The sequence below is a fragment of the Hyposmocoma kahamanoa genome, unplaced genomic scaffold (genome assembly GCF_003589595.1).
Source record: "Hyposmocoma kahamanoa isolate Upper Pololo Valley unplaced genomic scaffold, ASM358959v1 87, whole genome shotgun sequence".
NCBI classification, from domain to species: domain Eukaryota; kingdom Metazoa; phylum Arthropoda; class Insecta; order Lepidoptera; family Cosmopterigidae; genus Hyposmocoma; species Hyposmocoma kahamanoa.
This window is the reverse complement of record NW_020654422.1, coordinates 7,170,132-7,196,446: the sequence shown is the minus strand read 5'-3', so window position 1 is coordinate 7,196,446 and position 26,315 is coordinate 7,170,132. Positions and strand designations below refer to the sequence as shown.

The following is a 26,315-nucleotide window of genomic DNA, read 5'->3' as shown; positions in this document are numbered from 1 at the left end:
ACCTACTTAGGAATTTACAAGTTACTCGGTATACATTTTAATATTTATTTCTGCAATTTGGAGGAAATAGTTAAATATTATTTTATTTAACTAACGGTGTCATTTAGTCACCTTTCAACAATATAGTGTATTCGTTGTACCTACACCATACGGATGCATATTAATAATGTTGCTCTGTAGTCAGAAAGAAAACATAACCCCTCGAGGGTTATCGTATCTAGAATTACAAAACCACACGACATTAGAACAAATTGAATTCACAGTGAAAGTAACAATCGCACCCGCGGGCGCCGTGCCCGATAAAAATAAAACTCACAATAACAATGAGCGCTGCCTGACCCACGAACTGCAAACTCAAATTAAACATCTTATGAACAGAAACATCTTGGCAAGATCCTCTTCATTAGGTCCCGCAAATTGCGAGGGGGTGCGGGTGGGTGCGGAGGGGCAGTGACACAGCGGGGTGGGGGAGGCAGCCTCTATTAATAATGCAAATGAGACCGCAGCTCGGCCAAGAAGCGGGTCTCGATTAATTCCGGTTCATTTGAGGTAATTGTCGCTGGCCGTGCGGTTACGGCGCGGCGCGGCTGTGGTCGCTCACGTCCGCAGTGCTAATGTCTGATGCTATGTCTCTCAGAGATTTAGCGTTATGTCATTTCTTCATTGGGAGTCTGTTAACGTCGGTTCCCATTTAGTATTGTTAGGAAAAGTAGAGACTATTCAAAGAAGTTGTTTTTCTAATGTTACATACATATTGGAAAGTTCGTTTGAACACATTCAAGTAATTTTAACTGCCTCCGTGCCGAACGGTTACCATGCTTCACTGCCACGCAGAGGTCCCGGTTTCGATTCCCAGGCCAGGAGAAATATTTGTATGGCCTACATTTATGTCTCTCGTGAGTTTGGGTGTAATTAGTGGTTGTCTAATGTGTGTGTCCATGGCACCCGCGATACAGGGTGCCTAGATACTGGATACCTGGTGCGGGGCTATGAGTATTATGAGTTATTATGACATTATAATTAAATTAGACAACTGCGTGTACTCGCAATTGAATATTTAAATTTCATGTACATTTATTAATTACAAGTTGTAGAGGCAGTGAGTGCGGACATATCAATTAGGTATACGAAGCTTATGCATCCATTTATGTGCAAATACCCTCTGTACACAAACAATAAAAGTATAAACAAAGGTAACTAAGTAAAATAGAATGTCAAAATACGAACTCCATATTTGTCAAATAATGTAATAAGCCATGTTATAAAAGAGTATAAAGATGGAATAATAGGTTTTTTTTTAATATTCCGGGCATCTATCTTAAGTAGTATTGAAAATGTGGCATCCTATATAGATAAAAAACTTTTACCACGATAAATAGAGGTAGCAAAAACTAATGAACATCAATAAATTTATTTCAACGGTTTCATTTATAATGAGCGAAATAAAGGAACATTGCTCACGTAGCGCTCGCTACGGCGTAGCGGTACGACTTCAAACGATCGATACGAACTCTACGCGACAACCCAAAGCTACGAGTTTTTCCACCGCACACTACCTAAGTATTCAAAGGCCAAAGAGGAACCCGAGCGTGAATTATATTTAAAAAATGTAAGAATTGTGATATAACATTTATTTATTTCATGTAAAAATAAAACAAAATTACTTCAATTTTTGTACTGAATGTTTTAAAATGGAAGTAATTTATGTTATTTTTATTGTTTTACATAAATGGAATCGATGGAATTACTTGTTTATTTGTGATGGTAATATAATTTTTCCCGTATTTATAAATCATTCTTGAAAACTGTACTTTCAAAATCTAATTTAATCGTTATCTTTAAAACTAATTCATTTGTCGGCAAATTTGACAAAGATTGTAATTTGTGAATAGAAAGAAGATAAATAAGAAAATAAAAGAGATTGTAAACATAGCCAAAATAAGCGTGTAGGTAGTTAAATGTAGGTATATTGTATATATTTATAGAGGTAGGTAGGTACGAGGGCGCGACTCGGAGGGGAGACAAAAATGGCGGCTATCTACGGCTTGCATCTTACTCTTCATTTTCCTGTGGATGTTGTTGGTGTCTTAGCTATTTATTTGTTATTGCAACTTGTCTATAACATTAAACATTGTTCATAAATTCATTACACGGAGATAGTTGTTGTAACACATTAATATGGAACCTAAAAACGGGGAATTATTATGTGTTTCTAACTGATGTAATTACACCAAATGGTGTTGTATACATATTTTTATAGTAAAATTGACAGGCCCAAAAATGTTTCAATACCGTCACCGTGGAGTGAAAATTTCAGTAAAGCACACAGAGGAAATTAAACTATTTTGTCGGAACTAAATTGCGTATATTTGTGTATTAACGTTTCGGGCCCTTTACAGTTCTAATGGCTAATATTAATGCAAACCACCATTGACTTACAAATCAAACCACCCTATTTTTGACTAAAGTTACAAAACTTATTAATTAAATACCTTATTTTTAATTTTACATAGTACATTACAATTTACGCTACATACTTTTTACAAATTATTTTATTTTAATTATAAGCAATTTTATTTATTTTCTATTTGCATTAATTTATAAGAAAAAAATCTATCACTGTAGCAACCAAATAAAATGTAGTTTTACCTACCAAAAAGTCTGATAAAAACACGATGTGCAAACAATATTTTATATAACACTTTTTTCCAAATTTTGATAATATATGTTTTTTTATTTATTTATTTCAATCAGGCCACATGACCCAAATATAATATATACTTTACGGAATAACACACATACAATATAATAAAACACTATTATAACTAATCTACACGAATTGCACTTATTGGCGACGTGTGGCATAATCTGGTGTCAGGTGACCGGCCGCGGAATCGCCGATATATGACACCCTTCGGCCAAAATTATTCCTTCATGAAGGTCGACAAATGTTCATGTGGACAGATGAAGGCAGGAACTCCAACTGTTCGACACTCAGGGTGTATTTGGCTTTTAGCCTGATGTATTACACTATCTCCTCAGACTTCGTGGTGTAATGTAGCCGCGACAGGTATAGCAGCATCGTCGGTATGGCGGGACGTAGCAGAAAGTTCAATCCTGTCGGTACTGTGCCACACTGGTTACGGCTGGCGGGCTTCCTCTTCATCTTCAGCACTTTTGTGAAATCGTCCTCGTCGCCATCCGTCTACTTCTGTAGTTTTGCAACTTCAGAACCAGGCTAAATTAAATTTATTAAATAACAACCAAAATACATTGAGCTATATGCTCCATGGCGGCGGTATATAAAATATGGGTTTTGTTATATTTGAAACATGTATTTAGAAATTGATCAAAACTAGTTTCCTTGCGAGAGTATTCTAAACCAATCTTCTTACAAGATGTTACAAAAATATAAGTAAGGTTTGATTTTAAAACATATCGCGTAAAGTGTCTAATTTTGATTAAAGGATTAGAGTCCCATGGTCAATATAAATGTTGTTTTTTAATGGCTGGATTACACCTAGGTTAAAATTTACTTAAGTACGTAATACTATATATAGCACAATCCACCACAATCGTATGGAGGTGGTGATATTTTTCAAGAATTTTGTTTGTTCACAGCCGGCCTCCCATACAAAGTGTACGGTGGCCACGAAGGCTCCCTCACTGAAAAACGCAAGCAGCGGCGTATCCGGACTACATTCACCTCAGCCCAACTCAAAGAGTTAGAAAGAGCCTTCCAGGAGACACACTATCCCGATATCTATACGAGAGAAGAGATAGCTATGAAGATTGATCTTACTGAAGCTAGAGTACAGGTAAACTATGCTTTCACAGAGATTTGTTAATAATAATGTGTTATTTTTCAATACCGTATCGAAAACGTTACCGTCAACGTTATCTTCAAAAGACATGTCTTGATTTTCCGCATGAATAATTCAATTATCTTTTAAATTGGTTTGTATATGTAAAGATATATCTTGTATACGGATGCCGTGAAAATCGCGCGAAAGCTAGAAATTGAGCACATTTTGCTACGCGTATTCAGGTCTCTCATAAGCCTGTTTCTCACATATACACACATCAAAAAAAGTTTGCGATCAATAGCATAAGCTCCTATAATTCTTTAAATTTAACTTTATCAAGAAAAAATCTATGTTGTATGCTTTCTTTAAATAGGAATACCCTGTTTGAAATTAAAATATAAAACTATTTTTTATTATTTATTTTAAAAAATTGAGCTATTAATCATAATGTAATAGTGATAGAAATTTCATAGAAAGAAAAAGACTGTTTAATTAAACTTAAACAACAATTTATTATTAAAAGGTGTGAATTCAATATAAAATAACTCCTCCCCTGGCTCGAATACATGCGAAGATCCTCCTGGGCATGCTGAGGATCAAGTTATCCAGCATTTCCTGGGGTAACCTATCCCATTCTTCAATAGCGGCTTCCCTGAGCTCTGGAACTGTCTGGGGACGTGGCTTACGGTTCCATACTGCTCGTTTAAGAGCATCCCACGCGTGCTCTATTGGGTTTAAGTCGGGCGAGCCGGCAGGCCAGTCTAATCGTGTGATATCGTATTCTTGAAGAGCAGCATTGACTCGTTGAGCTCGATGTGCGGGCGCATTATCATCGACCAGTACAAATTGGTGCCCATGGTTTACTCGGAATGGTCTGACGATATCATCAATAGCAACTGCTTTGTACATGTCTGCTATCATGAAGCCCCGATACGGGATCAAAGGCGTTCTAGCTCCAATCATAATGCCACCCCAAAAGGACACCGATTTTCCGCCTTGCTGAACTGTTCCAGTGGCAGTTCTTTGTCTTTCACGGTCGCCTGGTCTTCTCCAGACACGGACACGTCGGTTATCTGGATGAGTGCTGATTCGGGATTCGTCAACGAAGAGACAGTTTTGCCAAATGTTTTCGTCCTCACCTTCTTCATTTTGCCGAAGTCTAGCCCACTGCAATCTTCGTTGTTGACGTTACCGGGAATTGAGCGGAGCTCGCCAAGACCTCCGTGCTCGTAATCCAGCCTGGTGCAAGCAATTGCGAACTGTCTGCGTGCTAACTTCAAGCCCAGAGGCGGCCCTGACTTCTGCTTTTATTTTAGTGGCGTTGATTGTTGGATCACGGGCTGCCAGCAATCTAATATAGCGCTTTTGGGCAGCTGTCAAAACAGTTGGGCGACCGCTGCGGGGTCGGTCAGCTAAGTTCCCCATTGCGTGATACCTCTGCAACGTAGCCACGACTCAGGATTGGGATATAGCAAGTCTGCGTGCTATTACTCTCGTGGTGTATCTTTCTTCCCTCAAAGTTACTATTCTAGCTCGTAAAACCTCTGATAATCCTCTTGGCATTTTTTCAATCACAACTTTCCGCGAAAAATATCTTGAATCGCTTATAATTGACTAAATCAGATTTGTGAATGAGCGTAAGCTAGGACTGAAAGCCTTTTTATATGAAAAAACAATTGAACGGGGTCATTGTTTTATGTTCTAATTTATTTTTAAATAAAGAATCTAAAAAGAAGAAAAAATCATAATATAATCTACAGTAACAAAAAAGATTTCAGTTTTTCGAAGTGATCGCAAACTTTTTTTGATGTGTGTACATAGAGCCGTAAAAATCTGCAACGCGTATTTGTTTATTGTACATATAAGCATTTTGAATCGTACAGTATAAGGCTATAGGTCCAAATAGAATAAAAAATGATTTAAGGGGATTACCTACAGAGTCCCAACGCGCAATTCACTCTGGCAAAAAAATGTTGGTTTTCCGTGCCGTCCGTCACGTTTCCACAGTCCAATTAGTGTCCGGTAATTCGGGTGCGGTTGATGGGCTACACGAAAAAATGTGGCAGACATCTCGCGGTGTGCCTCTAGTTAATTTCATAATAAGCGCTCATTTTTATGTGTGTCGGGTTGCGACGTATGCTGCTGCTGAATGTTTAATGTAATCCAGAATCCGGTCGCTGAATTCACTGGTACAGCTCGTACTACAGTTATCTGATCACGTATCCCGCCCGCAGCTGCTCGACCTCGCGACACTTATCTCATATTCTGGAAGATGACGCCCTCGGCGCAACCGACGCTCTTATTATTTCGTACACAATCACAGACATATATCTAGATAGACGCCGCAAGTGTACGTACTTCGCGTGCCCAAAGTAAGTGAAACTCACTTACCTGCCGCTACTACACTTTAGAACGCGCTCGACTGTTATTGTATATAAACACCAGTCGAAAACGCGAAAAATGCATAATTGTGCCATTATAAACTGCAAAAGCACCTTAATAGTGGGTAAACGGGTACACAGGGACGTTTCCTTCCACGGGCAAGTGATTTTGTAATCAGAAGATGCATAATTTGTTTTAAAAACAATTATTTTGGTTTTGTATGAATTTCGAGAAAACAAATATGCAACTCAGTGTATGCCTCATGATTTGTAATACATTGCGGCTTTTACTTGGTGCGCTATATTTGTGATCCTTTCTTAATACGCCATGAATATCGAACGAAAGCACTTTTGCATAATGCATTCAGTTTCTGTGGTACGGCCGCTTGTACATTTTTTTTTGGCCAAATTTAACAATTAGTGATGTATACGTTAGGCAACACTGTTCTCGATACTGATCGATTTTGAAAACAGAGGGACGAAAATTATTATGACCAATGACAATATTATAAAAATAAATAAAAAAATAAAACTCTTTTGTTTTAACGTTTAGTAACGTTTCGTTTTTTTTTTTCAGTTTTTTAGTATGAATTATCAGTAGTATCTGTAATTTCGATAATTTTTGCAGCACGTTGCCTCGAATGTCCGAATATAGTGAGCAAATTATTACTATTATTTAATTATTACGAGTAATACAAAAAATATATAATGCAAAGAATTAACAGTGCGCTGTCTTTATTAAAACCTGGAGTTGGTCATACGTATGAGTTCGTTGCTTTCGAGGACGAAGGTGGTCTAGTTTATCCTACTTATGATGCTATCCAAATATGCAGAGTTAGAAATCCGGGAAATAATAAACAAATACATCACACGAGGTCATCATTAAGTAAACCTCTTCTGATTAATACGATGTTACCATATTTTGTCAGTAGTACAATTTTCATTTGTCTTGCCATTCATCAATTTGATCAATTACCAACAGAAAACCGTCTAGTAAAATTAATTAAGATAGTCGCAAGTTCATATATTGAGGTGCGTTTTAATTATTTAAGTTAATCGATAGATCTTCTATTACAAAAAGATGTTATATAATAAGCTTATTTTACTGGAAGGATAATAATTTTAATATTTGAAGTCGATTAAAAGTAAAGTCTGATTTTTTTTAAAGTAAAATGAAGGACTAAACTATCTTATTCTTGTATTTTTCTATTATATTAATATTAAGACTACTTGTAATCAACAAATACTTTAACAAAAATTATCCAATTTAGAATTGATTAATTGAATGGAATACGCGAGTTTACGCGTATTCCGTTCAATCAATCGAACGAAAAACACTTAGTTGGCGCTTCTACGCTTCAGAACAAGGACGCAGGTGGTCTAGTTTATCCCACCAAAGATGCTACCCAAATATGCAGAGTAGCAGAGTTAGGAACCCGAGAAATCATGATCAAATCACAAAAAATTTACACGAGACCGACATTAAGTAAACCTTAAGTTACTTTAGTAGTAAGATTTTAGATATTTTGTCAGCAGTAACATTTTCAGTTGTCTTGCCATTCACCAATTTAATCAATCACCGACGGAAAACCATCTAGTAAATTTAATTAAGGCAGTTGCAAGTTCATATAATGACGTGCATTTTCATTATTTAAGTAAATCGATAAGATCTTCTATCACAAAAAGACAGTTATATAATAAGCTTATATTATTTCAAGGACAATAATTTTAATATTTGAAGTTGATTAAAATTTAAAGTTTAAATTATTAAGTTTTAAGTAATCAAAATTTTTTTAAAACAACTTTTAATCAAGGACATAACTATCTTGTTTTGGTATTTTTCTACTGTATTTATATTTCACGAGTACTTGTAATCAACGAATACTTGAATCGATTAATTGAAGGGAATACGTGTATTCCGTTCAATCAATCGATTTAGCGCGGAAGGAGGTTCCCATCACTAAATAGTTCTTGTGACGTGACACGCTCTGTTTTAATACAAATTGCCGTACTTGCGGCGTCTATCTAGACATATGTCTGTGTACACAATCGTCAGACATCTACCACCGTTTTCATCTTCTATTTTATATTTCATATGCCGTGAATCAGTCTGTATACACTTATTTACAGAATAAAGTAAACATATATATATATGTATACATATATATGTATATATATATGTACATATATATACATATATATGTACATATATATATATATGTATATATATATATATATACATATATATATACATATATATATATATGTATATATACATATATATATATATATATAAATATGAAAGATACATAACATGGCTGGGCACGTAATGGAAAAACAATCCCGTTGGTTTACATAGAGTTGGGTGGCAGTTGCACCCTCGCAAGCGCTCATTACGTTAAAAAGTGTATCGGAATGGGTATGCGGGTTGCGGGGCGGGGGTAGTCATAAATATCGCGGGTGGTCGCGTAACTCAGCCGCGCGCGACGCCTGATAATTAAAACTCGCCTGGAAAATTCACATATCACAATTAAAACTGGGTAACTGCAGCCCGCGGATCGCTTTTCGGTAAATATAATTTCATTGTTATTTATAAATGGGAGCGTCGAAAAATGAAAAGGTAATTAAAATATTATGCTAACAGTAGTTGGTGATGTACGAGCGCGAAACGTTTAATTTAGAGTTATTGTTGATGGAGCAACGTTATTGATTAATATTTTAACTTCAGTGTTTCATGCAAATGCGTTTAACTCTGAAAGCATTCATTTAACGAAAGTGTAGCTACATACAGTTATAGCTACCTACAGCTGCGGGGAGGAGGGCAACCACACTCTCTTTAAATTATTAATATTCATTCCCTAAATTTTCACTTTGCATTTCGATGGTGGATTTTGTTCGCGACGACGGCATGAAAATATATTTAAGAATTTCTCAACGTTTACCTTTCAGAATGCGTATTTACATGAACGAAAAAATTAAATGTTAGTTAAATCATTAAAATGTTTACATGATTACAATTAAATTTAAACTGAAATATTGTGACAACGACACTATTGTATATCAATGAAAAAGTTTTGTTAACCACCAAAAAGACCAATATTTGTGCGACAGATTACAAACAAAAATATATTTGACATCAATATTGGGAAAAATAAAATGTAAATAGACATGTTCTAACTCAACATACGAACTCAAATTCATCAGAGGCGATGGGCAAACAGTTGGTTGGTCACAGCGCGAGCGCTAAGCAAACGTGCCATTTGCCGTAAACCACCCCACACACCATCCGGCAACCTCGGGTGAACAAAAAGTCTCGACTAACGGCCACCTGCTCCACTAGAGCAAAAGGAATTGCCTGAAAAATGACCAGCTGCTTTTTAATACACAACGTATTTTTTCGGTGCCCATGTTGTCATAGGGATAGGGCAATTTAATCCATCAAGCGGTGCTGCAGCCACCGTCCGAGCCGATAAATTCTGTATTATCGTAGACGATTTTGGTTTTATTGTTATTCTCGTGTGGGCAGAGATTTGATGGAGAAAAATGTAGTAATGATTTACGTTACTCTTCTCAATAAATACTGCTTCCGCGTATTGCTGGTTCTTTTTCTGTGGATAAACCTCTAATAAATAATATTTATATATAGTTACCGCACATATTTCAGAAACAATACAATAAATTAGAGGTGCTGTTAAAGTATGTTGTTATCCAGTTGTTGAAGATAGTATCTAGCACTCGTTATTGCAATTAGTACCGTGGTCATCTGACAGGTGACAGTGGGCACAGCCGCCTGCCAAGCCGGCAATAAAGATTGACACGCTGGCGGCGTAGTCGGGTGCCGGGGGAGTCGCCGCGCCGGCAAAATGTCAATCCGCCTCTCGATCTTAGATCTTGCGTTGCATCCTCTGGGAATACTCCGTCTGCTCGGGCCAGCCAGCTGAATATCTTCAGTCTAATTAGATTAAACTTTAGTAAAGTAGTTTACGGTTGTTGCGTTGTTTCACGCCTAATTGTAAGAAAAAATTGCGATACTATTATTGTAAATGTTCATTATGAATTATTCACCGATTTAAAAAAAGGAGGAGTTTTTGTATGTATGTTACGCGATTACTCCGGCCTCCGGATTTGTGATTTTGATGATTCTTTTTTGTTGGAAAGAGTGGTGGTGGTCCAGTAGTGGTCCCATTTAGATTTGAAGAAAATATTCCATATCTAAGGGTGGCAAACTAGGGTAGGTATGAATGACTTTTGAGGTCGATATTTTTAGTACTTTGTACTGAGATTATCACAAATTGAATTAAAAACATATCCATGTAATATGATTATTATACTTTTTATTCTGCAAGTACAATCAACATGTAAAGTTTTCAAATAGTAAGTTTTCAAGGCGATATATTGCATGGTAGTGTTACAGTCGTTCCCCCAACGTGTCTTTCCTCGCAGGTGTCCGGCACGCGACACGCACGCGTCACACGCGCACGCTCGCGCCTGATTAGACGCACTTGCCACAAATGTTTGTCGCTGGCTGCGTTTCGAGTGGGGAACTAAATGGCTATAGTCTGTTTTGTTGTATTTGAATTGCTGAGATGCTAGTGAAATCATAATATTGTTATTGCACAGATAACGACTAAGTAACATCCATTAATGTGAACTTTGAAATAAGCGTAAAAAGCAAAATGACTACAAATATTTATATGACAGTCTATGAATACACCTTTATTTTATAGCTAAAAAAGGGTCTAGAAGTTATATTTAAGCTTTAATTGCCCGACGTTGCGCTTGAAGAGAAAAAGAGATTTCGTCCAAAAACGGAGTTACGAGGTTTTCAAATTTAGCTGACGTAATGCTTTTCGGGACTGACTGAAATAAACTGACTAAGAGATTGCAGACTTAAATTTACTAATAAGGGTTTATCACAATTTTTAAAATGTTCAAGGTTAATCGAAATGTTTTCATTGACCCATAATTTGAATAGGTACCGCAGTAATAGTTCGCAAGGGCGCCGAGATAAAGGGCGGGTTAGTGCTAACCCTTAGATAATCGCATTGATTGAGCTGGGGATTAAGTAATCACTTAGCGGGTCGCACTTCTCGCTGATTCGCACAATGACGGTCCAATTGTTCTGAACGACACAAAGAAATTGTGGTTTCTGGATAAATTAACGAAATTGTGTCTTTGACGTTTGCGATATCAAAGAGACACGTTTTAAGAACAAGTTCAAAATAATAATAAGTTTATAGTTTTTGATTGCTACACATTGGAAATAAAGCGACTTAGATTCGAAAGAATAGTTTTATTTCCAGTTTAACTATATGTTTTATCTATTTTAGAGAGCACTTAGATTTCAAGATTGGTTAAAATGTTCGATATTACAAAGTAAGATAATCTGCCTAATAAAGATGTATATGTGCACTCAGCGAGATTAATTTTATAATAGCAAAATAGCGTGACATTTGATACGGTGCTAATAAGCTCGATATCACCGGACAAGCATGTCACATTGCTGACGTGGGAAGCTTGCGCGCGCGCCATAGCTCGCTCTCCCACGGGACGCCATCGTTCTGCAGATCAAACGATAATTCGTCTCGCCTAGTTCCGATTAATATCTCACTCGGATTTTCACACGATTTATGTATATTTTTCTTATATTAAAACATTGAAATATGACACTCGGTGAAATTGCAATGTAACGTACGATCCAATAAAGCTTTAGCCTTGCATAAAACACCATTCTTCTTCTTTAGTTATTCACGATAAAGAAGTGTTGGAAATCGTAGCGAGCACTTAAAGTGATTAAAAAGTTACTTGCGAGGTGCCGCGTGGAGGGGCTACGGAGCGTATCAGTACCACGGGTAATAGACAGAAATTTAATCATTATGATTTGATGTATTTTCGAGAGCTAAAGAGCAAAACTGGCGGGCGCTGAAGATATAGTCGAATTATGAAGTTATTTTATCATGAGATCAGGGGGTCTACTCTTGATCTCCGTCCGACATTCGTCCGAAACAATTACTGTCAAATAAGTAATATTCGACAAAATTAAAAGACAAGTATCCAGTATGAAGCTTCATTCGTATCACGCGTCTTTTCATTTGGTCAAGTATTGCTTATTTGGCAGTAATTGTTTAGGACGGATGTCGGACGGAGATCGAGAGTAGACCCCCTGGTCTCATGATAAAGTAACTTCATAATTCGACTATATCTTCAGCGCTCGCCAGTTTTGCTCTTTAGCTCTCGAAAATGCATCAAATCATAATGTTATATTATAATCTCTCCCTTAACATTCGGTCCATTAAATCGTAAATCTTACAAACGTGTGAAAACATTCTACTCTTCGGTTCTCACATTAACAGGTCTCAGAGGTCGCAAAATTTTGTTCTGTTCGCCCATTGCAATATAGTCCCTAAATTGCTAATATGAAAAGTTTTCGAACTACTATTTTTTGTCTTTTTCTTGCCAATATGTTGCTACTATTTTTATCACTGTCTGCACCCTTTGGCAGGTTGATCCTCATGCAATTATTTTTCATTTAGCGTGTTACTTGTTGTTTAGTCTCCTGGGACCCGGGGGATCAAGTGTAGTCGCCCTATGAAATGAAACTACGATTTGAATGTGAGAAAATTGTTTCGTGGCATGTCGGAGCGTACCAAACGCCTCGGGATTTGTAATTCGTATTTTCACATGCTTTTTTGTCAAGGGTCGTATCGAGATCATAACTTAGTAAAGTGATTCTACAATAATAAAAATAGGAAGAGGGTAGGTAGCTACAAAACAAAAATTAATAAATGGGAATATTATGTTTTCTTATTATAATTAGGATCTTTACGTACTTTAGTTATTTAATATAATTAGTAAGCTTATGTGAATAGTTATAAGTAATTAAAATCTTGAAATACATAGTTAATTTCACGAATTTATACTAGCAAACTTTTGTATCAAAATACAAAAGTATGTTCGAGCATATAAAAAAGAATTAACTGTTTTTTCTTTTTAACGAAATAATAGATAAAAGAGCAAGTTCATCCAAAAGCAATATGTGTGGCAAAGTCTTGGGGGGTACAGGCGAGCCGTCACAAACTATCCTGTATGCGCGATATGTGGATATCATAAGCGATATTCGCGATGTCACAGCGGGGTAGAGATTTATATGTGGGGTTCTCTGACTTATCATGGGGTTCTAATATCCATTACCGGCAAATTTTTGAAGAATTTTATATTATTGTTATATTATATTATTAGTATTGGACTAAAACTGACATGGATTAGAATGTGATATTCCTACACTAAATAACGTTTTGTGTTTTTTTTAATTTAGGTACTCCTGCGCAAAAGAGCTAAACTATCTGCCACTCAACACCCACAGTTAATTTGTTTTCGGTCTCGTCTAATCTGAGCGCGTTGTAAGCTGTAATATAAGCCTTGATGTCTATTACTTTAATATAAGTATGCCTTTACATAAATAGATATAATAAGCGTCTAATGAGTAATTTGTTTTTTGATAGCAAAGTGAATTTGTAAGTGTTGTATATTTACCCATAGTTCGTAATGCGTCATAATAGTTTAGTTGTAATTTAACGCTCAATAATTTCAAATCAAAATGTATCTATCGGCGAGGACCTATAATTGGCTCACCATTATTATTTAAGTTTTTTATTCTATAAGATAGCCGTTGGTCTTCCAATAAATAAAATAAAATAAAATAAAAAATAAACCGTAATTATTAATTACGAATTCATACGGAGAGTTAAGACCCTAAAAAACATTTTGATAACCATGCGACGAGCGTCCAAGTAAGTAAGGCTGGGGCCTTACTTACTTGGACAGAAAATAAATAATTTTTATTTCCTTTTTTTTGACATTGCTTATGATTACTAAAATATAAGATTCTATTTTCGTTGGTGAATCGTAACAGTTTTGTATACAATGTTGCCCTACGCACGCGTAATCAGAAACGATCACAAGTGTTCCTTTATAACAATCCATTTACCACAGCACAACAGGACAAGTGACATTAACTCTATTTTATTCTACTGTAGTCGTACTTAACATTAATCATTCGGATCTCGACTCATTTACAGCTCAGTCACTTTATGATACAACACTACAAGGGGTTTGCGAGTCTATTAAAATAATTCAACATCTGGTTAGTAACTTATTACTTTTAAAATTATTTTAGTTCTGAGATAAAATTTCTTCAGTGTTTCGTAGATAATGAAAAAATACTCTGAATAAAATCTAACAGGTACAGTCTTATCAAGCTTCACACGAGAGACTCGACTGATTCATTCTTATTACAAGAGGCAAAGGTTTTATTTTAAATCTTACCTAAGTATTAAGTTTGAGGTGGTCACGACCCTGTATGTTTCTTATAGGTACATAATTTTATATAGTAAGTATTATTCACTAGTTACTTCATATTCTCTAATGCTAAAGTAATGTTTTGATAAAATATAAAATCAACCTATACATTTTTAAGGAAACCAGAGATGAGCAGTTTTTGGATTGATACTAACGATATAAAGTTAATGACTTTATAAATTAAATAAAATTTTATCGAAAATATAGGTAACAAATTCATTATTTTATCTAAACTAGCATAATTGGGATCAAATGCGATACAGGAAAAGAAATGAAAAGTAAACACACGGTCAATAGGAGGAACCATTCAAATGGAACATCTGCCGATCCTTATCGGTGATTTGTCGCGTCGCGTGCGCCGATCACTGATTGCAACGCATTGTCGGAACCGACCAATCACGGTGATTCGTCAATTTCGAAGTTCTATTTTTAATTGAAAATCAAAGGGAAGTGCCAGTTGTACGGTTACGAATGATTAATTGATTGTGTTTAACTTGGATTGTAATTTATGATGACCTTTATAGCAGTTTAGTTCCAGTGACCCTTTATGGTTCAATTCCTGGTTTGTCGAGATGCATGATTTAATGTTTTTCAATGAATTTGTATGTTTTATTTTTAACAACTATTTGATTCATAATACTTATGTATAATAATAATATTTGTCACAAAGTTATGATAAATAACACACATAATAATATAAATACTTATTTATTGCGTCGATTTTCGGATGTACATTGTCCTTTCTAGGACTTGTCTTAGATGTCTGGCATTGCATGATCACGTGGTCATCACGTTTATTTCTTCCTCAAACATACAATGTGGAGAATGGTCTCCCTGCTGATGTATTTCCTTTGTGCTATGACATGGAGTTCTCCAAAAAGTAAGTGAATCTCTCAATGGCCTGCAACGCATAGGCAGCTCCTCTGATGTTGCACATATCCGTGAGCGACAATGACCACCTGTTTACATAAAAATAAACTCATTTCTGTCTTGTGTGATGGGTGAAATGGATGTACTAAGTGCGAGTTTATAAAACTTAATGATTATAGAATATGATGAACTATTATGAGGCGAACAGTGTTTATGATAGCTAACAAAATAAGGGTGCAAGAGCAATGGTCCGTACGAGACGTGTCCACATCTGTCGCGGACTTAGGAGCTTGTGTTTTGTTATTTTGTCATTTAGAATTATGTCATTGCCTTTTCTACTATGTGTGCATTATTTTAATATTCAATATCCTATGGCAAATACGAATGGAATTATTTATATAATCATTATCAAAAAACGTGCGGTTAGGGCAATTTACATTCTGGGTCACAGTGTCATTGAGGGAAAAGTTAAAAAAAAATTCTTACTCAAGTAAGTGGTTCAATATGAAAAAATATGAAAACTTGTGATACGCATAAAATTAATACGAAGAATAAATATAAACTGGCTGTTCTTGACAATCGTCGTCATAAAGTCACAAGTTTCTACGATAAAATTTCGCTTAATGTTCAACATTTGTCATTTACGAGGTTTAAAACTATATTGAAACAAAAACTTTACACTAAATACTTTACTCTAAATTCTGGGTACTTGGATGGCAAAAATCCATGGTAGCGACCCGGTTAGTTCTTGCCGGTTGTCTTGACCTAAAATATTTGAAATAAATACAAATGTTTATTTACAAAGAGCAACCACTAGAGTTTCTTACTCATTCTACTCAGAAGAATCTGCTTACGAATGAGTAGTAGAGTTTAATCAATGTGACGATTTTAAGAGTAATTAAAATTTTGAAATGAAAGTTTTAGTTTCAAATCCAGTAGTTTTAAAGTTAGTTATTATTTGTTTTAGGAAGAAACTTTTTGAAAATAAAATTTTCATTTGTGTAAAGCCGCTGCGATTACAGATTGCAATATATTCTGTCAAAGTAAATAGAGAGACTTAAATCGAGATTTCGAACGACAATGACTTGTTGATTGTCGTTGAATAATAAATACCACCCCATGAATATATTAACAGAGGTCTCAATCAAACAAGATGAGTTGCGTCGACGCACCTGTCACTAAGCGCTAAACGCTGTCGAATGATCGACAGACGGGCTAAATAAACTTGCTACATCTCTTTATTATGACGTGCTAATCCTGGATTAACGGCAAATGTTAACACATGTTCCAAGTTACTAAAAAAATATTAACAATCTAGAAATGACCTTACACTCAATAAAATAATAATTAAAACTCGACTGTAACGTTCAAATATAGGGTGTAAATTGGTTTGCCGGGTGCGGAGGTGATAGAATTGGCTGGATTATCGAGGGTAGCTAATATTATTCCGGGGCGTTCGGTGTTGCCTTTTCATCCGCTAAGTATAAACAGGGGGGTGTGTTCGCAGTGTTTGATCGCGTTCGGCCGCGCCATACCAAACGATTGATTTACTTTCTCCGACAGTTATATTGGAATAATATTAACTGCCCTTATTATTATAATAAGCTCATTTCTTGAACTTGTTTACCCCATTCAATTACTTAGAGAATTATGACAGCTTAAGTTTCTTCTTTGACACACAATGAGTGTTTATGAATGATTTGTAGCATTCAATTGCGAATAATATTGTGTAGTAAATAATTGGAAAACATTTTAAAATTTAAGTAATAGTGCAAAGATATGAGATCAAAAGCATGCGGAGGTAGATGCGGATGCTGCGCGAGCCAGAGTTGAGCGAACTGGCTACAGTCAATATTTGTGCGCCCAGTCCGGCTAATGAATACAATTAGATCATTCCGCGCGGCCTCACGTTTTTCATACGCCCGTGGCTCGAGGGTTCGCCCTCCAACAACGTGTCAAATAAAGACGCCGCCACATCGCTGTGACCCCTACCTGCCTCTGTACATAACGCCGGAGCCCGTAGTCGCCGCTCGACAGGGCAAACATCCCAGCAGCGCGGTCTCGCGCAAACTTTGAACTTAAAACGTAAAATTAATTAAAACATTACCCTCCTCAACGAAGTTCAGCCTCACGGCAAAATTCTTTTAGGAAATAACCATTTATCTTTTTAGAATTCTTCATAAATTACAAATATATATCTGGCTTTAGTGAATTGGCTGTAGATTAAATAAAGAGTTTGATCGGATGATCACGTCGATTAGTGCGTGAAAAATTGCGCACAATCCCTCTACTTTCCGCTACGTTAGCTTCGCACTAAATATTTTTTACATTCAAGTGCCAAATAATAGGCTGAACACATGACGCTCCCCAAGCTAATTCGATGAGGAATGATCTGCGTGCGATGACTTGCAAGTTTGTGCTTGTGCATTGTCCTATTGAAGAAATAAATGTTTAATTGGGGACCGAAGTCTCTGTGTATGCACGAAGTCATGTTTTAGTTTAGCGTTCATTAGAATACCAAAGACGAAGTTGTCGGTGCAAGTTGTAGTAGCCGAGAGAAAGGCTGGTCGGGAGCACAACCCGTTGAATATATTAGCCGTGTTTGCTGTTTGCTCGCCACGACAGCGCGAGCGCCACATGGCGACGCAAACCGCTTGTTTATTTTAATACTCAACCATTGTTGCTTGCCGCTGTTTGCGCAGGGAACTATATTAAACTACCCTTTATGAATTTGTAAGGTGACTGTTGCTACAAAATGTCACAGTAAAGTTATGTAGTAAAATAATTTACACACGTTAAAAATATGCACATTGTACTGCAATTTAAAAGTCGAAAACATCATTTCAAATTTTTAAACATAGTACAGTACTGGTAATGGAACTATAATGGTAATGTCATTACCATCACGCAGGCCTGTGATTATTTAACAAATTTATAAAATGAATCTCAATAACTGTAATATTTATGAGTAACAGTTTTGGTATGATGCCCGTTGGCACCGGTTTACACGTAATTAACCGGTACAAGAATTTGGAAACTAAATTTGACAGCTGTATACTTGAATTAATTAATCTCATATTGTTTGCCTTCACTTTGATACCTTTCTACAATCCACATATTTTCATGCAGTAATATTTTTTAATTAGATTTAATTCGGCGATCTTCATCTAACAATACCTTATCGGTTAATGTGCCCAAAGATAGCATCTGCGAGTGTGCATCTCGTGTTTAATTACATTTGTCGTCGTCCCTTGCGTCCCGCCCGCCTCGTCGCCTGGGCCCCGCGTGTTCTCTCCGCCCAATTCGGTTCATTTGCAAAGTGCATTTCGATGCTGCGCTCGATTGTTCCGACCCCGAGCTTAATTGCCCACCCGTTATTTATTATTGACATTTGCTTGCACATATACTTGTATTTATCTACGATTGTATCTACTCCACCAAAATAGATCGGATTGTTTACATGAAATCTTCTGAAATGATTTCATCAATTCAAAGCAGCACGGTTACGATTTGGTTAAAAATTTGCGAAATATTTACATTAGTCGCACGAATCGCATTCGGTAAACATCGCAAGGAATTCCTCCAAACACATCGGCGGACGTTTATTTGCCGCGGGGCCACGCTCGGCTTCACTCCGACTTCGCATTCCGCTCGCCGTCGTATCGGTACTCATTTGTATTGGCGGTGGATGTTGTATTATTTGTTTGTTTGCGGATGCGGCAGACGTTGCCGGGGTTTTGATTTTTTCCAATCTGTAGGTAATGCGGAAGGCGTGCAGGTTGGAGCCAGCGGGGTCCGGAGCCTGCGGCCTGGGGCCGGGCCGGTGGCTGATCGCGAGCCAATCAAGCGAGCGCGTGTTCGTTAGTCGCCGGCGAGCTTGCCGCTTGGTTAACCCGGGCACGTACGTGGGACCTTTCCACTCGGAGGCACTGATTTTCTTTCAGATAGATCTAACAAAATGATGAACTTCAGCAATCTTCGAGTTCATTTACTGAACAAATGTAGCGCGAACATACATAAAATACACAACTCATAATATAGTTGTCGATTGTTATGCCTAGATTTTACAGTTCATGCATTTTACTATTACATAGAACTATCTACATTCTATTAATAACAGGAGCACCTTGAAATTTATAGGCGTTTTGCCCTAATGGCTAATTAAATCTTAATGAGGGATGTAGCCGGTGAATGTTAGTGAATAAATGTAGCCAATGAGGCTAATTCCAGAGTTTATGTGGGATCGGTATGTTATAATCATAATCGTGCGCTCACAACTGGCATTATATATTTTCATTTCAATGTCAATGCTTATAGTTTAGTAGTAATCCGAGATGCATTTGGTGCCTATTTATAGCCTTTATGTTAAATAATCAACAACTGTAACAGTTTCCTTTAGAAATTACGACTGAAAACAACTCATTAATATCCATGTTTTGGTCATAAATTGTAGCAACGATTGGCATTTTAGTTTTAACGGCTTAGTTTCTCTCATTATTTAACACAGTTTAAAAATTGGCAAATTAATGAAAACAATTTCAGCAATTTCTGAAAATGGACTCACCGTTGAGTTTTTTATATGTATTTATAAGTATGTAGATGGTCGTAAACAATTTGCAGAGTTTCTTACAGTAGTAGGTCATTAACGTTTGTTAAGATGACTGCGAAGACCAATTTACACGGATAATCCATCTATAGGCGTCTAATATTAGGAAGTAAACATATATGGTTGGAGGCTTAGTATTCTAAGGTTGGAGGTTATTTAAATTGTTTGGAATATTTTTTATTTTTCTAATCTCTCTATTCATGTTTCCAATTTCAAATTCAGAAGATTGAAAGTATTATAATGTTTTTCGTCGCTTTTATACAATAATGTAAATGAGAATTTGAATAATTTCGACAAGAGACGTACGGAAGCGTTCCACATTTGAATTCGTAGTAGGTACATATTTCAGTTGAACGTACATACCTGAAGAAGAGCAAACATCATCAGCACAAACTGCGATGAACAAACGGACGGTGGCGTGCGTATGATTGTCCCGGTTGTCGGTGGCACGAGTTTTTTTCCAAGCGCCGCCCAATCAGCGCCAGTGGCAGTTGCAATTATCGCTCGCACCAAATCGAATTATGATCAATTCCGATTTGCGCGCATTCGAACGAATATAAAACGGTTTGCATTAAAATTTGGCGCGAAATGCAAGGGATGCGTTCCCATTAGTCGGGTCGCGCGCTAACTTTGTTTACTCATTGGGACCCGCGTCCATTCCTGGCATTTTCATTGTGTTTTTTGTTGTTTTTAATTTTGTTTACGATGCTTTTCGCTTCATTGGCGTTCTGGTTTTAATTTACATTCACAATATACCAATATGTAAATTTATTTGTGTTACGCTATTTCGATTGGTATTTATCAAGAAACATTTTAGTGTACGAGTATGTAAGTTGAAATAATTTAATCGACTATTTAGAAGTAATCTAATTTCATCGACTATAGTGAACATCCTTCAGGTACTCAAATACATTGTATAAGAACTGAATTTTAAACATCTCCAATGACGAGTTAACGATAAAAGTTTTATATTTTCAGGTATGGTTTCAAAACCGGCGAGCGAAATTTCGTAAGCAGGAGCGCTTAGCGCAACAGAAAGCAGGCGAGGCTCCAGTTAAAGCCGAAGGCAAGCGTGATAAACCCACGTCTCCCGCGCCATCGCCGCACCCTATACCGCCTGCGCCCGCGCCGCAGCCCGCGCATCATGCACTCCCGCACCTCTCCCCGCCCGATCTCAAACCCATCACCAATGCAGGTGAGGACAACAGAAGAAGATGCCAAGCAGCTAGTCTTCTTTTTTGTGAGTCAATATTTGTAACATGAACGTCTACTAGAAAAACAGACAGGGTGTTATCTTAAAATGCTCAGATAGCGTCTCGTGGAAAGTACATTTTAAGTTTTTTATAGAAACTGTGTACTCTGAAAAGAAATTACTTTTATCAGAAAATCCAGAAACAACTGCTGCTCCACACAAAAAAAAGCCAACATTTGATATTTAATGGCACTAGGGGTAGAGTTCTCGGTCTGTGCAAATAAAACCCACTAGGATATAGGTATAATATATAACCACCCTACCTATTACTACCGCAAAACAGCACTGCAGCAGGAAGAGCTAATTCAAACAGCCAAGATAACGCATTTACAATATTAGGTTCAAAACCCTATTACAATTTTTAAATTAGTTTGTAGCAAGTTATTTTTAATTTATAAAATGTAGGCAGTTACAGTTAATATTTCCAGAAATAAACCCATTTCAATATTTTTTAACTTTGAACATAATTAAACGGAAAATCTAACTTCTTACCTATTTCTACGAATTTCGGTGAGTTCACTGTTATAAGTAGTCATAATAAAATCAGGCCGTGTTGCCGTAAATTTCCGTAAGTGCGTGATAAAGTATTCGGCGCGTATCTCTAATTTTACGATTAAAATAACTGCGCGAGCCGCGAGGGCGCAGCACCCTAAAGAAAATGGCCACAGCTTTTCAGGGAAATCGTTCAGTGACAAACAAAACGACTTCGATAAACGTTAGGTTGATTTGTTCAAGTATATACAAACATTTATATTTTTGTCTCTGAAGAGGTGCATATACATATAACTACATTATAAGTACGTTCTACGTTATTTTTATGATCATCACCATCCCATTTATTCGTCTCACAGCTGGGCACGGGCCTCCTCTCAGGCGAGGGTTTAGGCTACATAGGTCCAGTGCGGGTTCGGCACTTGACACGTTTTCCGACGATTGTGAACCTTCATCGACGTGCAGGTTTCATCACGATGTTGTTTTCATTCACCGAAAAGCTCATGATAGAATAAAATTAAATATCTTACTTAAATTCCGAGAAACTTACAGCTGCGAGTCTCAATTCGAACTCACGGTCTCTGCTAGACCTGTACCAGACCGGTAAGGACCGAAAGGAGGAGAGGGAGCGATCCTAGTTAGTTCAATCGGTCAACGAACTAGGACGGTCTTCTAGTTTATTCCTTAGTTCGTCTTGCCCTTGCTCGGACATTGAACGGACGCTCCAAACTAGTTATTTTATTCACATGAACTACTATGGACTTCTAGTATTATGAGTTCAATAGTACACTGTACCAAATATTTGAACATACAATTTGTATGGAAACGGTGCTATTTGATTTTTCTTATATTTTACAGATTTAAGACTGTCATTCTAAATATATAATCTTTTTTTACAAAATTGGAGGCAATGTTGAGTCGTGCATCCCACTCGAACTTGTACTAAAAAAAGTGAAAGATCGCTAATTGTCCCACTCGTACAGCTCTAACTGAATAAATGACAGGTGAACTATCAAAGCAGACAGTTCCTAGTTTGTACTGAACTAAAAAGACCGATGAACTAAGACCGTGCAAGTCGAACTGGTTCATGTCGGTCAGTGTCAGGAATATATTCCTAATAGTTTGTAGTTCATGAACTATACAAGCCTAGCCTCTATTTGAGAGGCCGTAAGGCAAACCATTAGGCTACCGCGGCTTTTCTTTAGGTTATCTAATTTTTATTTAATTTTATATTATTATTTAAGGAAGTGAAATGATACCTTAGTCCTCGTTTGGTCCCGACCGTTATTTCTATGTATGCCAGATGAGGAAGTCTCAGGTATTTTATAAGTTTGATTACTGGTAGAACACATTTCAGAAACGATTTTGTTTTTAATTGGTTCTGGTTTGGGTTTCGTGGGTATTGCCACGGAGTTGTTTTCGTTCAGGGAATACAGAGAAGTCCTTAATTTGAGACTAGGTAACTGGTGTGATGCGTATTATTAGTAACAGAAACAGGCTCAAAATATTAACTGATGTGAAATTCGAAACCCACTGAATCGAAATCTTTAAAAATAATCTAATGGACTTACGCATCAGTATCACATATCAAGTGGTAGTTTAATGATTTCATAACACAAAACTTTATTTAAAAGTTAATTGTTCATTGGCTTTGCTTTGTAGTGAATGAAGTAATTTTTATTTTAGAGAGATTATTTTGGCAATGGAAGAGACGCGCTCACTGAAAAATGAGCATTTTCTCTTGTCACCCTCACTGGTTCGGTAACTTGTAGCGAATTATCGAGAACGCTAATTGGTGACAAGGTTCTAATTAATGAGTTGACCTTAGGTAAAAATACACTTTACTTTAAAATAAAAAAAGTTCATCTCTGCGTTGAAAATTGGTGTTACAAAAATTTACCGATTGCATTTACAAACCAGTTACAAACTAAAATAACTGAACTGGGTAGATACTACATATATTCGCTTAGCACATACAAGTGTGCAAAATATTTTACCTTTTTGCTTTTATTTTTAAAAAGATTCTCCTCTATATTATTATTTATGTTGACAAACGTGTGCAAAATGATAAAAACCGACAACTACCAAGGGTTATTGTATTTTCATACCACAAAATAATATTATGGTCCCACCACCAGAAGCACACGCTTTTGAATATGTTCTCAAGAGTAAACAAAATATTTCAATTTCAAGCGATTACTAAATAGCACATGATTTGTTGAAAAAAAAATACAGTTGAGTATTTTTGAAACCTCGAATCGTGATGTCATAGTTTATATTTAGACATCATATCATCCGCGGAATCTTCTGTGTTGTTACATTGATCGCCGAAATTATAGCAGAGTGAGTCACTAAAGTGTATTCGACCAGTAGCCGTACCGATCGAGTTATTTCTACTTTCCTACATACGTAGGCGCATAATAAAATAAGACTGATTTTGACTAAATGACATTCGGAATAGTAAGTTTTAAATATAGTGAAATTTGTGACGACAGACAAGCCGATGAGAAGTGTTTTTTATTTATAGGACAATGGAATTTAGGTTAAGTTTGATTCTGTCCTTTGCCAGGTCACATAACTCGGTATTACCTAATCTTATTTGTGAACTGTTTTATTATTTCGTTGTTAGATAGTCCCACACTATAATACAGTACATTAATTCTTATTGGATTCAAGCAAATTATTGCTAAAATGATTGATGATTGAGATGAAATTTACGGGAGAAGCAGAATGAAACTTCTTTACAGGAGGATTTATCTTTTTAGCCTGGGGTAGGGAGTCTTACCTTTACTAACTAAGTATAATGTCAGAAATGCAATATAGAGCGTTGTTGGGATGGGCGGCTAATGGCAACTTGCGGGCGCATTAATCACATTACGTGCCCGCACCCGCCCGCGCTTGCCCGCGCCGCCGCAACCGCCAGATTTTCACTTCGGCTCATTTGCGCTAATTGTGCGCGCGATTGTCACTCAGGTCTGAATAAACAACCGAGCAGCGCGGCAAGGATTAGGTGATTAGCTCTTAATTGTGTTACCACGATTATTCCATATTCACCCACCCGCCGAGCTGCAGTCTGATTTCATAATCGGGCAGATTTGTATACAAGAGTTTATATGTGCTTCTATGTTTGATGCTGCAATTTAGGTGGCAACTAATTCGTTTGAACCTTCCGTCTTTTTGTCTACAAAAGAAAGACAATTAAACGTTCTGTGATTTATTTTGTTTTATAGGTAACAAATTGTGTGACGAGATCAATGGAGTTGATGGGGGTGGAGGAGTGGGCGCGCCGCCTGTGAGCGGAGCTGGTGGCAAGTGGGCCGGTGGGTGCGGCCTGCTGCGTCAAACCTCAGGGTTTCCACTGTTGGGAGTAGCCCCTCCTAACTATCTGCTCTCCGACCACCTCGGGACCTTGGCCAAAACGAACAATCACCTTTTCTAATGGGTGTAGCTGTCGCCTTGAGTCACCGGTGTAACTGCACGCCGAGTCTCCAGCGACCAAAACACGCGTTAAACCTCATGTCCTTACAACACATTTTTAGTGCTCGCGCGAGACCTAATCAGTCATTCGAGTTAAACGAACATTCCAAGTTGCATTCCAGAAAGTGAGTGTGTTCCCTAAACGAGACTGCAATGTGACTAAAACGAGTGAAGAAAGATTAAAGTGCCAAATGTTTGTGTCCATTAAAATATCGCAATAACAAACTTTTAAAGAATGTTTTAGATGTATTTATTGTACAAACGTGCGTTACATTTCGTACAAGGTTGTACTTATTAAAATTGTTAAAATAAGACGATGGTAGATATTAATAATAGAGGTTATAATCAAATACGTGTGATAATGTTTGTAAATAAACATTCCATGAAATTGTATACGTCTACCCAAGTATACTCGTTTAGATTCTTAAATTGAGAGTGAAAGCTTAACGTGCTATAATTGAAATAAAAATATAATACATTTTCGGGACGATGTGTTTTTGAATTGTACAAATTATCTTCAATAGCATTATAAGTTTTTTGTTACGTGTCGTACGTAGTCTCCTGGTTTGTTACGCAACGAAAATACTTATTTCTTTTCAGTTTAGTAAGCATAGTTTTGTTTTGTGTACTTAAAGCTATTTCTTGAATTAGAGAATTTGAAATACGACTTCTTCTATGCGCTACTATTTTGATGGTGCACGTGTAGAGTGGGACAGTGATGTAAATATGTATCAAATTAAATTGTAAATAAACATAGTGATGTACCCTGAGTGTATGTAAAATTACGAGGAATTTGTGAGGGGTGTTTTAATAAAGAGCGTATTACAGTGTCTTTTTGGTTTTTATTTCGTTGTTCTTTGTAGGGTTAATGCGAATGTAAGATGTTAAGGAATTGATATTGTTAAATTAATGGAATAATACATTATGTAACCTCCCAAGAATTCGTAAATAATTTTAACTGCCTCTGTGGCCGAACGGTTACCATGCCAGACTGCCACGCAGAGGTCCCAGGTTCGATTCCCGGGCCGAGAGAAATATTTATATGGCTTACATTTATTTCTCTCGTGAGTTTG

The 26,315-nt window shown here is 36.8% G+C and overlaps 1 protein-coding gene across 1 annotated transcript; it reads left to right on the top strand.

Moving 5' to 3' along the window:
• The first annotated feature begins 3,089 nt into the window (after positions 1 to 3,089).
• On the top strand, positions 3,090 to 26,110 carry LOC113235333 (paired mesoderm homeobox protein 2A-like). The gene is made up of 4 exons (XM_026471007.1): positions 3,090 to 3,213; positions 3,622 to 3,818; positions 21,000 to 21,216; positions 24,996 to 26,110. Exons 1-4 carry the CDS (start codon positions 3,090 to 3,092, stop codon positions 25,202 to 25,204), a joined length of 747 nt encoding a protein of 248 aa, XP_026326792.1. The 3' UTR covers positions 25,205 to 26,110.
• Positions 26,111 to 26,315: the final 205 nt, after the last annotated feature.

Bases quoted from the DNA above. Each gene is read 5' to 3' on its own strand.
- LOC113235333 (XM_026471007.1), top strand. From the start codon at position 3,090: ATGGCGGGACGTAGCAGAAAGTTCAATCCTGTCGGTACTGTGCCACAC. The intron at 3,214-3,621 runs GTAGTTTTGCAA...GTTTGTTCACAG, and splicing joins GTCGCCATCCGTCTACTTCT to CCGGCCTCCCATACAAAGTG. The intron at 3,819-20,999 runs GTAAACTATGCT...TTATATTTTCAG, and splicing joins TTACTGAAGCTAGAGTACAG to GTATGGTTTCAAAACCGGCG.